The 20,396-nt window shown below is 33.6% G+C and overlaps 1 protein-coding gene across 2 annotated transcripts in view; it reads right to left on the bottom strand.

Annotated features, from left to right (window-relative positions):
• Nucleotides 1-1,378: 1,378 nt before the first annotated feature.
• LOC111511600 (gastric triacylglycerol lipase-like) overlaps nt 1,379-20,396 on the bottom strand; it is a 397,870-nt gene continuing 378,852 nt past the window's right edge. For both annotated transcript variants that reach the window (XM_074170078.1, XM_074170076.1), the window contains one exon: nt 1,379-1,681. In XM_074170078.1, coding sequence (XP_074026179.1) covers nt 1,505-1,681 — 177 coding nt within the window. In that variant the 3' untranslated portion in view covers nt 1,379-1,504. The remainder of the gene's footprint in view (nt 1,682-20,396) is intronic.

Raw genomic sequence — 20,396 nt, 5'->3', positions numbered from 1 at the left:
ATTGTGAATAGAAATTAATCAGGTGATATATCCCAAAAATTAGAAGTTTTTTTGATAGGGGTGTTAAAATCACCCCTTGCTCATAATAGACGTTTTATAACAGAGAATAATATTTTCACGCATTTCATTAAAGCTAATGTTGCATAAGATTGTGCTCTTCTATTAAAAAATAATGCCCCCTTCCTCCCCACCTCCACCTATTATAAAACGCAAAAAATGTTATCTGGATTATTTTCAAATGAATCATCGGATAATTTGAATATGCTTAGGAAAATATAGCACATTTTCATATGATTTCCTCGAGGGGTACAAAACAGAAAAATTGGTGGATTTTCTGAGTTTTTGATATGATGCGGTCCGTGTTATTGTGGATCGGAAATATTCAGATCATAAAATCAACTTTTGCTAAGAATAGACGATTCATTTTCAAAACAAGGAATAACATTTTCAACCGTTTCATTGTAGCTAATGTTTCATAAGATTGTGCTTTTTTATGCCCAATAAAAGAATTCGCTAATTTTTTTAAATTTTCAATATGATGCAGTTCATGTTATTGTGAATAGGTATTAACAAATTGATGAACCCCAAAAATGGATAGTTTTTATGCTAGGGGGCGTTAAAGTCATATTTTGCTCAGAATAGAGCCTCTCATGCATTCAAAACGTATTCGTCTGTGATTTGAATATATTCTTAGGCGTTGAAATGATGATTCATATTCATAACTAGCATCAGGTTGGTTTTGGAGTGGAATTTGACGTTATATTACGTCAGTTCTCAGTTATTGCTTCATTCTCATCGTCATAGTTTATGAAGTGCTGACATTTTTTTATCAAATATGTTGTAAGGATGTATACAATGAAGCTGCAGATTTATAACTTGCACAAATCCTATTCTAATTGGGGCTAGAGAAAATTGAAAAGTTTGTTTTTATTATTGAATTTGACATCTGACACAAATTGAATCACTCCAATCTGGCGAATCTTATTATTAATGACGTCACGACGAATCGTTTTCGAATACACTCTCGAATACGATTAAACCCCAGAAAACACCTTAGACTATTTATTATAGGCGGGAACGATATTTGTACGTGTTCAATTTTAGATTATGTTTTCATATTGTATTTCAAAACCTCCCTTACCCCCAACCCGTTTTAAATCACGAAAAAAAAATCTCGACTATCTCTAATGAAAGACTACCAATATGACTTATCGTAATCTAAAATTGAACAAATACAAATATCGTTCCACCTATAATGAAAAGTCTATTATGAGCAAGATATAAAACATGTGGCTTCGTCAACCTATTGTAGTAAACTGTATTAGTAAGTTCCAATACAGTGAATAATATTTTCTAAATAATATAAATAATAAACAAATGAATTTTTTTATTTATTCTCTATTCAATTTTTGATAGGATAACATTTTGTATTTGATAGAAGAATAATCGGTTCTAGGATAATGATATAAAAAATAATTTCGTATAATCGATTCAACATTTTTTTTCAACGAATCAACCTCTCATTTTCCAAATTCTTGAGGTATAATAGAGTTGGTTCTAGGACGAGTGGTATTATGTCTCTTCCTTCTTCAAAATCTATATGACTCCATTTCTTGTATTTCACCACGTGCAATCCATATTTACTTGATTCATTCAACAAGCTATAGAGGCGTTTAGCATTCTGAAAAAATGAAATATTTCAATAAAAAGTATTCATAACTTCTTCATCTGACGAAGAAACATTTCAGGAGATGAAATCTAAATAGATACACTTAATTATTTACAGCATACCTCTGACGGGAAGACATAATTATTACTAAAACGTAATGTACTCAATACATATAATGAAATTGTATCTAATTATTGTCGTACATATATATATATATATATATATATATATATATATATATATATATATATATATGAAATCTGAACTTTTCACGGATAGGAATATGCTGAACTGGTTTTTCCGGGTATTTGATCCGTGTATGTGATATTATCTCTAATTTTGAAATTAGAGATAATATCACATACACGGATCAAATACCCGGAAAAACCAGTTCAGCATATATATATATATATATATATATATATATATATATATATATGATGTGTTGTTCTTCCGGGTGTTCATCCGTTGGGTACTATTCGATAGTCGACGTTTCGCCATCACTCAGATGGCATTATCAAGACGAGTTACTGTTTCGCTTCGAGAGGTGTAACGAAGCGAAGCAGTAACTCGTCTTGATAATGCCATCTGAGATGATGGCGAAACGTCGACTATCGAATAGTACCCAACGGATGAACACCCGGAAAAACAACACATCATATTCTACCATCCGTGAAAACCTACATTGTAATATATATATATATATATATATATATATATATATATATATATATATATATATATATATATATATATATATATATATATATAAGAAGATAAGCTACTGTTACATTTTTACCCGTGGGTTCACCAATAATTGACTACACTGAATAATCAAACCCAACTTTATTTCGCTTGAAATACAATTGATTTGAAATCCCTGAAACAATTAATGAAGAATTGAAAATGAATAGCTGAAAATAACAATTATATTAACCAAAATAAACCTGAAATGAAATAACAGTGAAATAAAATACAAGTAAAAATAGAACAATTGAATAAATAAAAATGAAGAAATGAAAAAAGAAAATAAAAACAAAAAGTGGAGAGATTCCAAGTCACGTTAGTTCACAACGTTTCGATTGTTAGTATCTACAATCGTCTTCGGGTGATGACTGGACTGATTCCTCCGAAAGATGACTATTTATAGGTCGTTCGAGTACTTTCACTTATCCCCGCTTTCCATTTTCCGCTTCACTGGTTCCGTGGGAGATGACCGTTTTGGCAGGAGTTAGCCATTTTTCGGTTGATGATGGGTTTCCATTTGTTGCGTATTTCTACGCTGGCTTGGCTGAATACGTTGTTGGACAACATGTATGCGGCTTCCTTGAATTTTCTCCTAAACCAATGTTCCTCTCTGTGCAAGATCTCATCTTGGGATCACTCGATGTTGTGTTGATGGGTCCAAACACCTGCACTTGGCTGCACCATACTGATGATGGGCCAAAAGCCCGAAACACGTGTCTATGGTTTGCCACTTCCATGAGGGCTATGTCCGATATATATATATATATATATATATATATATATATATATATATATATATATATATATATATATATTTATTTATATATATATATATATATATATATATATATATATATATATATATATATATATATATATATATATATATATATATATATATATATAAACTATTGGATAGTGGGGTATTGCAGCAAGTAAATGAGTACTCTTTTAAGTTAGTCCAAGCTTTCGGTAAATTTTATTTCCATCATCAGGGAAACTACAATAATATAAGTTTCAAAGTAAGACCAAAAATATTAATTATTCATGACTTATATCTCATGTGAGGATGGTTACATTGATGTTGAAGAAAAAATGTTGATACATTGGAGAAGATGAAACTTGATATACAATTCTAAATGCTTGAGATTATTTTTTATTAAATATTGTTTTTCGTCAGACCCTTATTCACATCATGCGTGCAGGATTCAAATGAACGAGTCTGAGGATAGAACGTTAAGAATGCCAGAGTGACATCTGTCAATTGATGAAACTTATATATTCTCACTGGGAGTACCAAGTATACTCTAGTGTATAATGTAAAATTTATGTTTGAATAAAATTGTTATGAAAGATTAAATTTAAGATTTATTATACAATGGAATTGTTCAAATTGATATTGTTTTTGTAAAAGCTCTTATCTAGAGTCAATAAGTAGGAATGAATTTCACTCAAGTGAATAATATCTGTTTTTTTTTTGTTCACACAATTGTTATTTTCAAAAATGTAAGACATTTCTAGAAAGGACCTCTTAACTGAGATTGATTCAGTGGCTAATATTTTCATTGAGTTAAGAGGTCGTCTCTTTGTCGGTGACTTTGTTAGTATATGAGTCACGAATTCAGAAATACTTACGTTTCTATCAATAAGTCTGGGAAGTTTAAATTCGTGTTAAATGGACATACTTTTTGTGACTCATTGTGATAAAGAAGTAAATTAATTCATAAAATATTCTGAAAGTTATGAACAATTGAAGACCCTTGAAAGCAGTGTTCGGTTTTGTCGTTTATAGTTCGTAAACTATAAATATTTTTGAATTTTGAAAAGGAGATCTTCGAAGAGGAGGAAATTTACTAAAAAAGAGTTTCGACTTTCGAAACGCTATCTCCATTATTCATAATTTTGATTTAACGCTGAAAATAGCAGTCCGCGCGCCACTTTTAGTTTGCGCGCATGGCCTCTAAGCGAGTACGTAACTTGAAAATAATGCGAATTCAGATATTGAACTTCAGAGCAATTTTGTTAAACTATAAATTATCTTACAGTTGCAGTGGGATGTTTGTTCATTTTTTCATAAGCTAATAATGAATTTCGCAAAATTTTGGGAATTATCATATTCCCATCTAATTGCTTAGTTCTATTTCCCTGTATTCTAGTTTGTATTTGAAAAAAAAAATGCTTTAGACATGCAACAATTTCATTAAAAAATATAAGGACACGAGGTTAGAATAATATTGTTGAGTAGATATGATATTTATAACTGAAAACAGTTTATTCCTTTCAAATACAGAATTTCAATCGTAATATTACAATTAGCGTCGAAAATATTCGTTATCATATCAAGAATAATAAAGCAGTCAATTTATTTTATTAATTTCGTCTTTTCCTTTGTTTTTTGGGGGGTAAGTTTTTGAAGTATGTACTTGCAATATCTAGGTTTGGAATTGAACGTGCTATTCTTTTCCTTTTGTTACTCGGGTGGTTTTCAATTTTTTGCTCTTCTTTCTCTTCTGCTTCATCGTCTTCTTGATCTCTAGATTCTTCCATTTCTCTTTCGTCTTTTCCTGTCTCATCTGGCTCTGTGTTTTTTTCAGATTCGGAGTCTGGATCTGCTTCGAAGATTCCGTTAATAATTTTCTGATGAGTTGACTTCTTTTTATTTTGTTGATCAGTGACCATGCCATATTCAAATTTCTCATCTTCATCATCAGAGTCATTATTTTCATCTTCATCTCGATAACAAAATTGCTCTGAAGTTCAATATCCGAATTTGCATTATTTACTAAGCTGTAAGCCTGAAAATTTGTGAAAACCTAAAACAACAAATTAATAATAACTAAAAAATATATGCAAGATGACATTTGAAAGATAATTTAATTATCTACAAAAATGTCCTGAATGTTTATTGTCGTGTCTCTAATAGTTTAAAAGTGATATAAGCATTAGGTCAACAAATGGATCAGCTGGTGCAACATTTGCAGCACGCGTATTTTCAAAATTCAATGAATAATGGAAAAAAAATTGTCTTCGATTTTTTTATGCTCTTGGTTGTTTTTATAATTTTCATAACTTTCAAAAAAAATTGAGACAAGTTGCATATTCGTTTATAATAAATTATTGAGTAAAATGACAATGAAATTGTTTGGAATTCTTTTCGTTATTTTGTAGAGAACTGTTAATTATGATTTTATAAAGGAAAAAATGTCTTAACTAATAATTCAAACAATAGATGTATAAAAAAGATTGAAAGCAATTATTATTATTATTATGAAGAAATTTTTTTCAAATCATGATTAACAGTTCTCTATAAAGTTGTAATTTTTTTTTTCAAATTTCGAAATAGTCCATTTTTTTTAAATGTATAAACAAATTATTTGTTTCAGTTCATAATTTTTTTTATCGACATAAGAACGACAAAATAATGATAAATGAGAAATAAAAATATCACATCATTGTGTTTTTTTTTGTTTATCTGAAAAAATCATCATTAACAAAGTATTAAAATTTCCAGAACCTTTATCATGCAATCTTCTTTTGTATGTAGCTAAGAAGGGCTCCACGGAGCGGAATAGTTTCACGGTAATTATTTAAATATTTATTTCACTTTGAACGATAAAGGAAATTTTAAAAAAGTTTTGTTAATTAACAATTGTCCAAATTATCGAAAACTTAACTTTAATGAAAAAATTCAACGGAAATCAGTTCTGTATGGTGTCTAGAGTATATCATAAATATTCTTGAATTTTTCTATTTACTTTAAGTACCTCAAAAAAATTATTTTCATGTTACGTACTCGCTTAGAGGCCTTGCGCGCAACCTAAAAATGGCGCGCGAACAGCTATTTTCAGCATTAAATTTAAATTATGAATAATGGAGATACCTTTTCGGGAATCCGAACTTTTTTCCAGTAGATTTCCTCCTCTTCAAGGATATTTTTTTCAAATATTTTAGTTTATAGTTTACGAACTATAAAAACAAAACCGAACACTGCTTTGTAGGGTATTAATTGTTTATAACTTTTAGAATTTTTATGAACTGATTTACTTTTTTTCTCACAATGATCTAGACAATATTCCGGATAGAATTAGCCTAACCACTCAATTCAACTTAAAATATATGTCCATTCAATTCGAATCTAAACTTAAAGCCCAGACTAAATGTTTACATATTACAGTTGATACGATACCAATGGTTGTGAAATTGAAGAGACAACAAAATGGTCCTGTATTCGAATGTGAAATTACTGATTTAACTCATTCTATTCGATTTGTTGTTTTTGTTTTGGCATCAGCGACGTTCGAGAAAAATATGTAGTCATAGAAAAATTCATATTCAAGATCTGCTGGCACACTATTGCTGTGGCGTTTCACCACTTGTATTAGCTGGAATTTTTGATTATATTTTACATCAGTTGAGTATGTTGAATTTCACACTTCAAAGCATGGTTGAGTTTTGAATAAGTGATCGAATATATTTTTACTGGTTTTACCGCTTTTGTTGAAGAGCCAAATTGAATATTAACCTCAATTAAAATCTCCTTCGACTTTTACATTGATTTTTGAAAATGTTTAATTTCATCCAAAAAACTGTTTCTCAATTAATAAAACAAACCTAATGCCTCGAAATTATAACAAAAATTTTGCTGTTGTTTTTATGTCTTTGGCATTGACTACTATAGTCATTAACTTTTTCTGAGTAGGGTGTGTTACTACTCTCTGAGCCACACCTGGGAGCATCATGGCTATTTGTAGTTCCGCCAGCCATGTAACAAAGGAGAATCAAACCACCTTCAATTAGATAAATAATAAATGGGGGGAAAATCTGAAAGCAATTATTCATTTGATATTTAATAACGAAGTTTGACTTCGTGATAATCAGCTGTTGAAGCATGATTCGAATTCTCTGTCTATATACCGGGTACCAACGAAATCATATATAACACATGTGTGATGCGGAGTCCCAAGGAGACCGAGTTTCATGCTTGAATCGCTACGATACTCGTTCCATCCTGCGTCGATGTTGTCACACGGTTCTCTCTTCCACTCACTAAAGTTTCTCTCTGAAATACTTACCGGCGACGCTCGACCTTGAAGTGGGCTCGGAACAAGTTTGTTCATCTACTAGAAAGAGTCCTTATTTAGAGCCGAAATACCGGCCTTTCCTGAATTTAAATCTTCCGATGAAATAAATTTCATATTATTTCAGTTTCATAATCAATTTGATGGGTTACTTGGCCTTAACGATATTCGAAATTTAAAATTTTCTATTGATTTTAAAAGAAACCTACTTATTAATGAAAATCTGTGCATTCCAATTTTTCATAAGTTGAATAGACAACATTTCACAATCTCAGTGGATTCACATGAAATCGCGGCTATTAAAATTCCTGATAATTTCTATGAGGGCGATGTCATTATACTCGAGATGAAACTTGACATTCTTTATTTATCGGAAACCTTATCTACTGCGAAACACTGATTGCAAAGACAGAAATTATAAACAACACTGATACACGAGTTTCCGTAGTAATGAAAACACCTATTGAAGTAATTCCTTTAAATTGGTGTCTCAAAGAAAAATTAGAATTTTTCCACGTTGAAAATTTTTTGCCTGAAAATTCAAAAATCACTTCAAAACAAAATATAGAACATCTAATTAGGGTCGATCACTTGAATTCAGAAGAAAAACAAGCAATTATTAGACTATGTAAAGAATACACTGATATTTTCCATAAAAGCAATGAGAAACTTTCCTTTACAAATCAAGTTGAACATGAAATTAGAACAACGAAAGGAGTCCCGGTCCATTCAAAATCATATCGGTACCCATTTATTCACAAAGAAGAGGTGCAGAAGCAAATTTCGAGAATGCTGAAAGACGGAATGATACGACCCAGTCGGAGCCCATGGAGTAGTCCAATTTGGGTAGTCCCGAAGAAGACAGACGAAAGTGGTAAACAAAAGTGGCGAATTGTGGTAGACTACAGGAAAGTGAATGAAAAAACTATTGAAGACCGGTATCCCTTACCTAACATTAACCCAGATATACCGATTGTCCTTAAATAAGGACACCTGTTATAGCCACCTACAATCATTTTATTTTCATAGTATCGGTTGTTTAAATGAGATGGTGCTTGGTATTGCATCGCAGAAGATGTGATTGAAGGTTTATAAGGTATTAGAATTACGCGTGTGTTGTTGTGCTGTGCGTTTCGTAGTTTTAAAAAGTATCGTCATCAAAAAATGGATTATCCTATTGACCTTCAACTAACGGGGTAAGTATTTTTCGATAATGTGAGTAGATTTCTGAAGTTTTATAGATAAGTTTTATATATATATATATATATATATATATATATATATATATATATATATATATATATATATACAAATATGAAAGTTATTGAGTGTCTTGATATAGAAACAGAAGTTAATATCGGACATAGCACTCATGAAAGTGGCAAACCATAGACACGTGTTTCGGGCTTTTGGCCCATCATCAGTATGGTACAGCCAAGTGTAAGGATGGGGAACACTTGGTTACCAAAAGATAGAAATACAAATGCACGGAGCCACCAACAGGAGCCAACCGCACATTTGTGGTTTCAGTTGATAGATCTCGTGTTCACAAGAAAACTATCAAAATCACCAAGGAGGCAGCTATAGCTACCTGCGTGACATCCGGGTCTAGGAAATTATACAAATATGAAAGTTATTGAGTGTCCCTGGACTTCCTCTTTTCCACTCGGGAATGTATAGATGGGGTCAAAATATCACCAGTACTTCATATAACTTTTTTTCCTAAAATCCTTCGTTACCAAGTAACGGGCCCTCGAAGTTACAAAATGAAAAATGTTTTTCTTTGATAACTTTTCAAGTGAATATTCAAAATCATCCAAATTTTGGTAATTGACTAAACAAATGAATTCCTTCGATGAGCTTTCATGCAGGAGTCAGTTGTTTTGCTACAAAGTCAGGAACGGACTACCCCCGATGGTCCACACCCTAAAACTTTGGAATGACAGATATTTTTCAATATTTTTCAACAAATTAAGGTTACTTGGACAATTTAATGAATAAAAGTACTCGTGTGGAAAGTCGATCGGAGCAACGAGTCTTGATAAAAATGTAGTTTCACTCGACGACATCAAACTCGCTCGTCCACCATTATTTGAAATGAATAATTATCAAAGCAGAAATAATAATGATAACGTTAATTCAACAACATTTATCCTGAGATGTCTACCATTATTCGAAAATATTATTTTTTGAAGGAAAATGGAAATGATAGGTAAAATGTTCATAACGAATTTTTATAATGCAAACACGTTTAACTAACGAAACTCAAGAGCCTCAAGAGCAAACAGAAATGAAAAATCCGCTACAGAAACTGCTCGATATGACCACCTTCTCTCTCTATACATTTTCTTAGTCTGCGAAGACACCCTCTCTGTACTTGAAATAGCATTCCAGGATCGTTTCGTATGGCTTCACAATGTAATGTTATTCTATTCAACAATGCATATCTTGTGTGAATAGGTGTAGCGTAAACAAGGCTTTTTAGATGCTCCCACAGAAAGAAATCCAATGGATTTAAATCCGGAGACCGCGATGGCCATGAATATGGCCCACCTCTACCAATCCATCTATTGTGGAAAATATGGTTCAGATGGTCACGCACAATCAAACTAAAATGAGGAGGAGCGCCATCATGCATAAACCACATATCTCTTCGGGTTTGCAATGGAACATGTTCCAAAAGTCCATTCAAATCGTTCTGAATGAACTCCAAATAACGTTCTCCATTTAATCGGTCCTGTAGAATGAATGGTCCTATAAGATGGTTTCCTATGATACCAGCCCAAACATTCACGTTGAATTTCCGTTGGTGTTTGGTTTGCAATATCCCATGGGGATTTTCTTCGGCCCATATATGGAGAAACCTGCTTCATCAGTGAATAAAACTCAATTAATGAAAGTCATATCCTCTCTTTGCCTATCCATGAACCAATTGGCATATTCCAGTCGTGCTGGAAAATCTTGAGGTGTCATGGCATGTATCTTCTGGATGTGAAATGGGTGGAGCAGTTGTTCCCTAATTATTCTATGAATAGTGGACTTGGATGTATGGAACTGTTCTGATAGATTTCTGATGCTCATTGAAGGATCATCAGCGACGGCTTCCAAAATATTTTCCTCCAATACAACGGTACGTACAGTCCTAGGAGCGCCCTCACCACCTCGTTTTGGCAAAACTGTACCTACAATAATATCGAAATAAAACAACGTGCTCAAATTAATTATCAATTATTACATACCTGTCTCCCTCAAGCTGCGATCGACACGCTCGAATGTTTCTCTTGACGGTACCGTTCGATTGGGAAAATGCTCGGAATACAGACGACGAGCTTCTCCAGCATTACAAAATGCTCGTCCATAAAATACATGCATATCTGCATATTCATTGAATGTAAACTGTTCGGCCATATCAAAAAAATTCAAAATATCCTATAGAAAACTGACAATACAATGATAGTCATATGACAACGCACCACTCAACAAAACAAAATCGCACTCCAGTTTCTCATTTTTCATCAAAACTTTCTAAAAGGTTTTTTTGTCAACATCTGTGAAAGAAATGGAACATAATTATTCCCTGGATATTTTTCACCTGATCATGTGCAGCCGTTTTTGTAGTTCATTCGTTTGCTTTTTATTAGTATAGTAAATATTTTTTCCGATGTGCGTTTTTTCAGCTAAATTTAGATTCGTGTTAAAGAATTTCTCCCATAAAATTATAATTATCAGTGAAACTCCTCAACAGTTTAGCTGTGAAGAAGAATTTGAAATTTTCGAATGTTGAGTTTCATGAGATTCAGATAACTGATCAACACGAAACGTGATTATTCCACACGTATTATGTACATACAGAATATGGAATGAATTCGATATTTCATAGTAGAGTAGCTTGTTAGTTTAAAAACACCACGAATCTACAGAACTTGATATTTCTTTTGAAAAAATATCTGCTATCACAATTGTGACTTAAACTTCCATATAGGTACTGTACTTTTTGTTTACGACTTCATTTTAGCATACTTTGTATTATTCCTGTTATAAATGTTGTTGAATTAACGTTATCATTATTATTTCTGCTTTGATAATATTCATTTCAAATAATGGTGGACGAGCGGGTTTGATGTCGTCGAGTAGAACTACATTTTTATCAAGACTCGTTGCTCCGATCGACTTTCCACACGAGTACTTTTATTCATAAAATTGTCCAAGTAACCTTATTTTGTTGAAAAATATTGAAAAATATCTGTCATTTCAAAGTTTTGGGGTGGACCATCGGGGGTAGTCCGTTCCTGACTTTGTAGCAAAACAACTGACTCCTGCATGAAAGCTCATCGACGGAATTCATTTGTTTAGTCAATTACCAAAATTTGGATGATTTTGAATATTCACTTGAAAAGTTATCAAAGAAAAACATTTTTCATTTTGTAACTTCGAGGGCCCGTAACTTGGTTACGAAGACTTTTAGGAAAAAAGTTATATGAAGTACTGGTGATATTTTGACCCCATCTATACATTCCCGAGAGGAAAAGAGATATATATATATATATATAATATATATATATATATATATATATATATATATATATATATATATATATATATATATATATATATATATATATATATATATATATATCAAAAATTAAACAATTTGTGGACACAACACTCCAAAAAGGGGGGGCAAACCGCGGACACGTGTTTCTGGCTATTGGCCTCATCAGCGCGGTGCAGCCAAGTGTAAAGATGGGCAACACTTGTTTGCCGAAATCAGAAAACAACACAAACGCACGGAGTCAACAACAGGAGCCAACCGCACATTTGTGGTTCCAGTTAGAAGACCTAGAATTCCCAGGCTACATCTAACATGACCACGGAGGCAGCTATAGCTACCTGCGTGACATCCCCCCTTTTTGGAGTGTTGTGTCCACAAATTGTTTAATTTTTGATTTATATCATGCACACTCGAAAAATCTATATTTATATATATATATATATATATATATATATATATATATATATATATATATATATATATATATATATATATATATATATATATATATATATATCATGTACTATACTTTTCATTTGAGGTTATGTTTGTACAAGGACGCTAGTATGCTTTTTCTAGCACTGTCCTTTTTTAAGGACAATCGGCATATCACCATGTAAATAATGAATTTTTGGTTTCAGCGGCTTGACGCTACACGAGTTACTAGAAAGCTTGGAGGAAGACGATACATCCAATAGAAATGACATACAAATTGCCCTTATGCCACCTTCCAACTGTTGCAATGATTTAACAAATGAAGACTCGGGGATGAGGAATTTATGACTGTAAGTAACTTACCTGGTACCCAACCAAGAGCGGAAGCTGAATTGGTTCAAAATGAGAAAAATGAAGAAGATGCAGACTTATGGGATGGAGAAGACAACATCCCGCTTAGCCTTTTACAAACATTTTCTAGTAAAAAATATGTATGGGAAAAAAAGGATCTACAAACATATGCAAAAGAGTGGCAACCAATGCAAAAGGCAAATGCAAATTTTTCTCCAACGGAACTATTTTTTTAAATGTTTGATGAAAATATCATAAATATGTTTGTAACCTATAGCAATATGTATGCTGCAAAGAAAAATAAACCCGGAAATATAATATACTCTGAAATAAAAGCATTTTCTGGAGTATTGTTGCTAAGTGGATATGTGCCTCTTCCAAGGAGGCGTATGTTTTGGGAAAAAAGTGGCGATACAAGAAACGAAGTAGTAGCAAATGCATTAGCTAGAGATAGGTTTGAGTTTATCATGTCAAATCTTCACTGCTGCGATAATGACAATTTGGATATAAATGACAGGTATGCCAAAGTTAGGCCATTTTTTGATAGACTGAATCAAAATTTCCAAAGATTCGCGCCTTATTCTGAGACTCACAGTGTGGATGAATCCATGGTTTCCTATTTTGGGAAACATGAATGTAAGCAACTCATCAATAATAAACTAATTCGCTATGGTTACAAGGTTTGGATGGGTATCACAAGTAGCGGCTACTGTGTGTGGATTGAGCCTTATCAAGAAGCCAAAACAAGGCTAAAAGAACGATACAAATCGTTTGGTTTAGGTCCATCTGTTATTTTAGAATATGCCGAGATACTCAAGATGCTTGGAAGTTTTCCCTACCATATATTTTTTGATAATTTTTTAACAACGGTCCCACTCTTGGATCAACTACAAAAGGACAATGTAAAAGCTACAGGAACTATTTGGATGTCAAAGGATGTCAAAGTGTCCAATATTATCAAAAAACGAAATAAAGAAAAAGAAGAGAGGAGAATATTATTTCAGATCTACTCAGAACCAAGTAGTTATTGTCAAATGGCATGATAACAAAGCAGTAAATGTTGCTTCCAATAATTTATCGATGGAGCCATTACACTGTTTTCCTAAAAAGATAAGAAAAAGATCACTGTAGATCAGCCACACACGTTATATATTTATAATGAGTTCATGGGAGGAGTAGATCGTTGCGACCAGAATGTAAGCCTCTACAGAACGTCAGTAATAGGTAAAAAATGGTATTTTTGTCTAATTGCGTATGGTCTAGACATTTGCGAACAGAACGCATGGCAACTCCATAGACTACAAAGAGGTTCACTTGACAATCTATCGACTAGACGACAAATTACTTTGACGCTCTTGGAAACCAATCGATGTGCGACAAAAAGGGGAAGACTTTTCGCGTTGGAGAACGTTGAATCAAGATTAGATAACCAAGATCACTTTCTTGTATACCAACCCAAACAGACTCGATGTCGTGTATGCCACAAAAAAGTTCAGAAAAGATGTGAAAAATGTGACGTGGCTTTGCATATGGAGTGTTTTGTGAGCTATCATGGGTCTGAAAATCAGTTTGCTAATCAGTTACTTTAGAACTAGTATTTAGGTTTCTTATTTAACACTACTATCTATATGCCGATTGTCCTTTTTTAAGGAAACCCTAAAAGACAGATTGTAAATACTAAAAAATAAACGAAATGTGTTTTTTTCGACTTGAGGAAGGTGAATTGTTAACATTAAAGCAGTAATGTTGAAAAAAACAAAAAAAAAATAATTCAGGCATATCTGGGTTAATGACATTCTGGACAAACTTGGACGTTGCCAATATTTTTCCACACTAGATTTGGCATCTGGCTTTCACCAGATTTTAATGGACCCCAACTTAGTTTCGAAAACTGCTTTCAGCGTTGAGCAAGTGTCTGCGCATGCCTTTTGGTTTGGGGAACGCCCCATCTACATTTCAACGTATGATGGATGACGTCCTAAGAAATCTTCAAGAAAAAGTCTGCTTAGTTTACATGGACGACATCATTATTTTCAATTCCAGCCTCGAAGAACATATCGCAAACCTCAAACTAGTATTCCAATGCCTCAGAGAAACCAAACTGAAGATTCAGCTCGATAAATCTGAATTTCTCCACAAGGATGTGGAATTCTTTGGACATGTTATCACTCCAAATGGAATAAAACCGAATCCGAAGAAAATAGAAGCCATAAAAAAATTCCCTTTGCCAAAAACTGCAAAAAAAATTGAATCCTTTCTCGAACTTTTAGGCTACTGCAGGAGATTCATCAAAAACTTTGCCAAAATCACTAAACCATTCACAAAATGTTTGAAAAAAGGTGAAAAAATCGAACACAATCCTGAATTTTTGGAAACCTTCGAACTTTGCAAAAATGTCTTACTAATGACCCAATACTTTAGTATCCAGATTTTTCCAAAACATTTAATCTTACGACCGACGCAGCATCAAACTTCGCAATTGGAGCAGTCTTAAGCCAAGGAAAAATCGGAAACGACCTACCAATAGCTTACGCTTCAAGAACACTCAACCCATCTGAGATAAATTACAGCACAATTGAAAAGGAACTTCTAGCTATTGTTTGGGCTGCCAAATACTTCCGCCATTCCTATTTGGAAGAAAATTCAACATTATAAGTGACCATAAACCACTCAAATGGTTGTTTAGTCTTAAAGATCCCAATTCAAAACTTACTCGCTGGAGGCTCAAGTTGGAAGAGTACGATTATGACATCCATTATAAGAGTGGCAAACAAAACACAAATGCTGATGCTCTTTCACGTGTTGAAATAAATGCTATCGAGAACGAATCCATTATCTGCAATCCAGGCGACATCGACAAAGAAATTGAAAATTATATACGGGATGCTTTATTAGAAATAGACCCGAATGAACTTCCACCACTAATAGTCAACCCTTAGACGAGAGACCCAACAAAAAAGAAATAAAAGAGATCGCCGAAAACCCCGTTGAGCAGGAGGTTACCACTGACAAAACGGTCCATTCAAATGCAGAGAATCCTGTTTTTGAAATACCGTATACTGAAAGTGTCACAAATTCATATAATAATCAAATAATAATAAGAAAGATCGATTCTAAAGCTTTCTATATGATAAAATGAAAACCTTTCATTTCAAAATCACGATTGACATCAAACTTCACCAAAAACCTCGAGAAAGAAGTTATTGACACCTTCAAAAATTATATTGACCCGAAAAAATTATTCTGTATTCATTCCAAAGAATCAATTGAACATTTTATTCCAACGCTTGTAAGAACACTTTTCAAAATACATTTAAAAATAATTCCTATCATTTGGTTATTTCAAAGAAATTCGTCAAAGATCTAACAAACTCAGATGGGATAAAACGGAATTTGAAATACCACCATGAGAGTAAATCTTGTCACCGCGGCTTAAACGAAACATTCCAAGCATTAAGAAATGAATATTATTGGCCGAATATGAAAACGGATATCATCCGGTATATAAATGCTTGTGATATCTGCCAACAAACCAAATATGATAGACATCCTACGAAAATAAAATACTCCATCACTCTCACACCCACTTAACCCTTCGACATGATACATATTGATGTATTTCAGATTCTACAGACGAAATTTGTAACAATCTCCGATTCCTTCTCTAAGTACGTACAAGCATACATCTTAAATAGCCCAACACCGTGAACGTAATAGAAGAACTATACCTTTTCATCACTCATTTTGGCGTACCATGTTCCATTACTTGTGATAGTGGAACCGAATTCAAATCAGAACTCTTTATGGAATTTTGCAAACTTCACAAAATTCAACTTCATGTTACTACCCCACGCAATTCGAACAGTAATAGCCCCACTGAAAGATTTCACCTATCTCTTCTTGAAAATACCCGCGTCCTGAAACTACAACATCCCAACACACCCATAACACAGCTAGTCCAACTAGCGATCATAGGGTACAATTCGTCAATCCATTCCGTGACAAAATACTCCCCTTATGATGTAGTCTTGTGTAATACAAAATCACTAGACCCTTTTGACTCAACGGACGAACACATAATCAATAACTTCATAAATGACAGGAAAAGTAGGTTGGTTATCCTCTACGAGAACATCCAGAAACGTTGTCAAAATAATAAAGAACGTGTCATCAATAAAAGAAACGAGACTCGCGAAGACCCTGTAGAGTTCACAGAAAATCAACATATATTTGTGCAAAATCGCGAAGCTGCTCGTAACAAAGCCAAACCTAGACACATTAAAAAACGGGTTTCGAATGACTTAGGACTCAAAATTAGAACAACAGCAGGAGCAATAATTCATAAATCGAAAATAAGAAAACCACCTATTCACTCTCGATGTTCTTTACAGGATGACAGAACGGACCACACCGATCCTAATAGTATCTTTTCGACTTCTCGTGATGACCCAGGTAATAACCAGCCAAGAAATTGAAATTCAACAACTCGACACTCCACTCTTGCCATTAGAACTCTGAAAATCAAGAATCATTCAAACAAAACATACATTTTTACATTATATTGAAACCCCTCTCTCAGAAATGCAACTCAGAAATATTGAATTTTTCTACGAGAGACTAATAATATCGATCAATAATAAAACTGAATTGGAAAAGGACCAGATCATTCTGAATTATTCCTTTAATCAAGCTAAATATTTCCTAACCACTACAAAATCTGAATTGAGTAATATAATTTCAAGTAATCTCAAAAAACGCGGACTAATTGATGGTCTAGGCATAGCAAGAAAATGACTTTTTGGAACGTTAGACCATGATGACGGAATTAAATACGATTCACAAATTGAAACACTATTTGAAAATCAAAATTCTCTCAATCATCAAATTAAACTTCAGACTTCTCTTAATCAAAAATTGATCAAAAACTACAATGAAACCATAACCGAACTTCACGATAATCAAATCCTATTGAGAGATGAACTTAACCAACTAAGAGAAGAGCTCAATAACCGAACTAATAATTTATATTCTTATTTTGCATCCTTGGGGGCCTTTAGCCGAATAATAGAAAATTGCCAAAGTTCGATAACATTCCTTGACAATTTAGAAAATGCAATCATGTTTGCCAACTTAGGTTATCTCTATTCTTCAGTAGTTCCACTAAATGATTTAGTAAGTGCTATCGAACACATGGCCAATATCTACGGTCATAAAAAGATCCTCAAAACTCAAAATGCATACCTTTATTACCAGCTGGCAGGAACTCAAGTAAAACTTGTGAAATACAAAATTATTTTTGCAATACATATACCAATTTGCCTAGAAGACGACTTCCGAACCTATAATCTTATTGGTTTACCATACCAAAATAAAAATCATCACCCTCTATAAACCTTTTCTCATACTCGGTACCGAATATCACCAGTTTGAAGATAAACCATGCCCTCAAATAGATAGTTTGTTCCTGTGCCAACATCATGACGAAACTATAATCGACACCTGTATTATTGCTCTGATGAAGGACAAAAAACCCAATTGCCTGACGAATGAAGCCATTCTGAATCACCCCATGATAGAAGAAATCAATGACGGATTTCTCCTAATCCTGCCATCCAGTGAATCCGTTATAGCCCAAGCGGATTGCGAGAAAAGAAGTGTACACAGAATCGAAACAAATACTCTTCTGAAAATTCCAGAAGGCTGCAGTGTTGTTGTGAATAACTTCACCTACAAAAACGAAGAAGAAACTATTTTGGGAAACCCACTTATTCTTCCCAAACTGAGATGGAATATGGCTTCCAAATCTAATGCTGACCAACACGAAAATAAGCTATTGATACTGAAGTCAATCAAGTTACGTACCGAATAAGTACGTTCAACCAGCCGACTAGGTCTACGACACGGCCAAGGAGCGCCGACGCTGCAGTATCAAATAGCCGGCATTCCAGGAAAAGCCAACATTATAATTTCTCACCATTTATATTGCATTATTAAAAATTCAGTCTTGATTTAACTTTTGTACGAACAACTTGTCCAAATAAAAATATTTCGTCTTTTTAAAAACGGTCTTCGTTCTTTAAAGTACGTAATTGGCGCAGTCGTGGTAGGATTCTCGAAGGCATCTATCGATTTAGATATCCTTGAGTTTCGACTCTTCATCGAGAAGAACCGGATAAGTCGTTTCGGCAACGAAAAAACTCTGAAGCTGAAAGTACCATCATCGGATCAACCACGGTTCCAGAGGCGGATCCCAGTACCCGAAATCTCCAACACCAGACGACGGAAAGGAATTTTTCGTGAGTTACTCATTGTTCCCTTTTGTGATCCTATATGTCAAGCTCCTCAATTTTTCCTGAATCATTAGGTGATATCAGTGCAGAAATTGAGTTAGATTTAAGTCAATCACTAGAAGCTCTTAGTATAAATAATAATAAAACTAGACAACTAGGAAATATAGTCGATTCTATCATGGCAGTAACACCAGTCTTTGATTTGAAACTTTTGCAAATCATACCAGAGTTTGATGGTAACCCTTGCAGACTTTATCAATTTATTTCAACATGTACCGATATATTGAACACCTATTGGGACGCCACTCCCGCAAATAATAATTGTGCACAAAATAAACTTTTACTAAACAGTATTTTTTCCAAATTGACTGGACCGGCAGAAGAAATTTTTTCTATTAGCGGTAGTAACGATTGGAACACCATTAAACATTTATTGATCACTCACTTTGGCGATCAGAGAAATGAAAGTAGTTTTTTATCAGATTTAGGCTCCTTGAGACAAAATCCAAATGAAAATTCACTAAATTTTTTTTCAAGAGTTGTTTTTATGCTCAATCTTCTCCATAACTATGTTAATTTACACGAGGTAAACGAGCAAGTGAAAATAAGCAAAAAATTTCTCTATGATTCACATGCATTGCATACATTATTTGTTGGTTTGAGAGAACCCCAAAGTTCAATGATCAGATCAATGAGACCGAATAATTTAGCTGAAGCACAACAATATATCATCGAAGATAATAACATTCGGTATTTACAAAAATCTCAATTCAATAATTTCACCCCTCAAAAGTCACCAACCATATCAAATCCCCAAAATTTCAATTTTGTTCAACAGTCTCAGAATTTTCAGCTGAACAGACCCCAAATGCAACAAAATATTTCTCGATAACTGCAACAGAATCAAAATTTTTCTAACCAACCTCAATTTCCTAGAGGACCAATTCAAATACAACCCCGTCAAAGTGTGCCCCAAAAAAAATACTTCACCAACAGCCAAGTATTCGGAGCACCACGAAATGTTTGGAAACCCAACAATGGGCCATCCACTTCCCAACCAACCCCGATGAGCATTGTCAGTACCCAGAATTTTTCGAAAAATAGACCTTCCTTTCAACAACCCATTCGAAATCACTTCCGGAATGATCCAAATCAGAGACGTAACTTCGTCTTCGAAGAACTTCATAATATTGAATACGACAAAGACTATGAAACATGTGATTTTCCACAGGGAGAGTTTTCAAACGAACAATACGTTGACGAAACTGAACAAT

The sequence above is a fragment of the Leptinotarsa decemlineata genome, unplaced genomic scaffold (genome assembly GCF_025532065.1).
Source record: "Leptinotarsa decemlineata unplaced genomic scaffold, Ldec_3_MD MMD2_P_RNA_scaffold_6, whole genome shotgun sequence".
NCBI classification, from domain to species: Eukaryota; Metazoa; Arthropoda; class Insecta; order Coleoptera; family Chrysomelidae; genus Leptinotarsa; species Leptinotarsa decemlineata.
The sequence above is the reverse complement of the archived record's forward strand: the minus strand, read 5'-3'. Positions and strand labels throughout refer to the sequence as shown.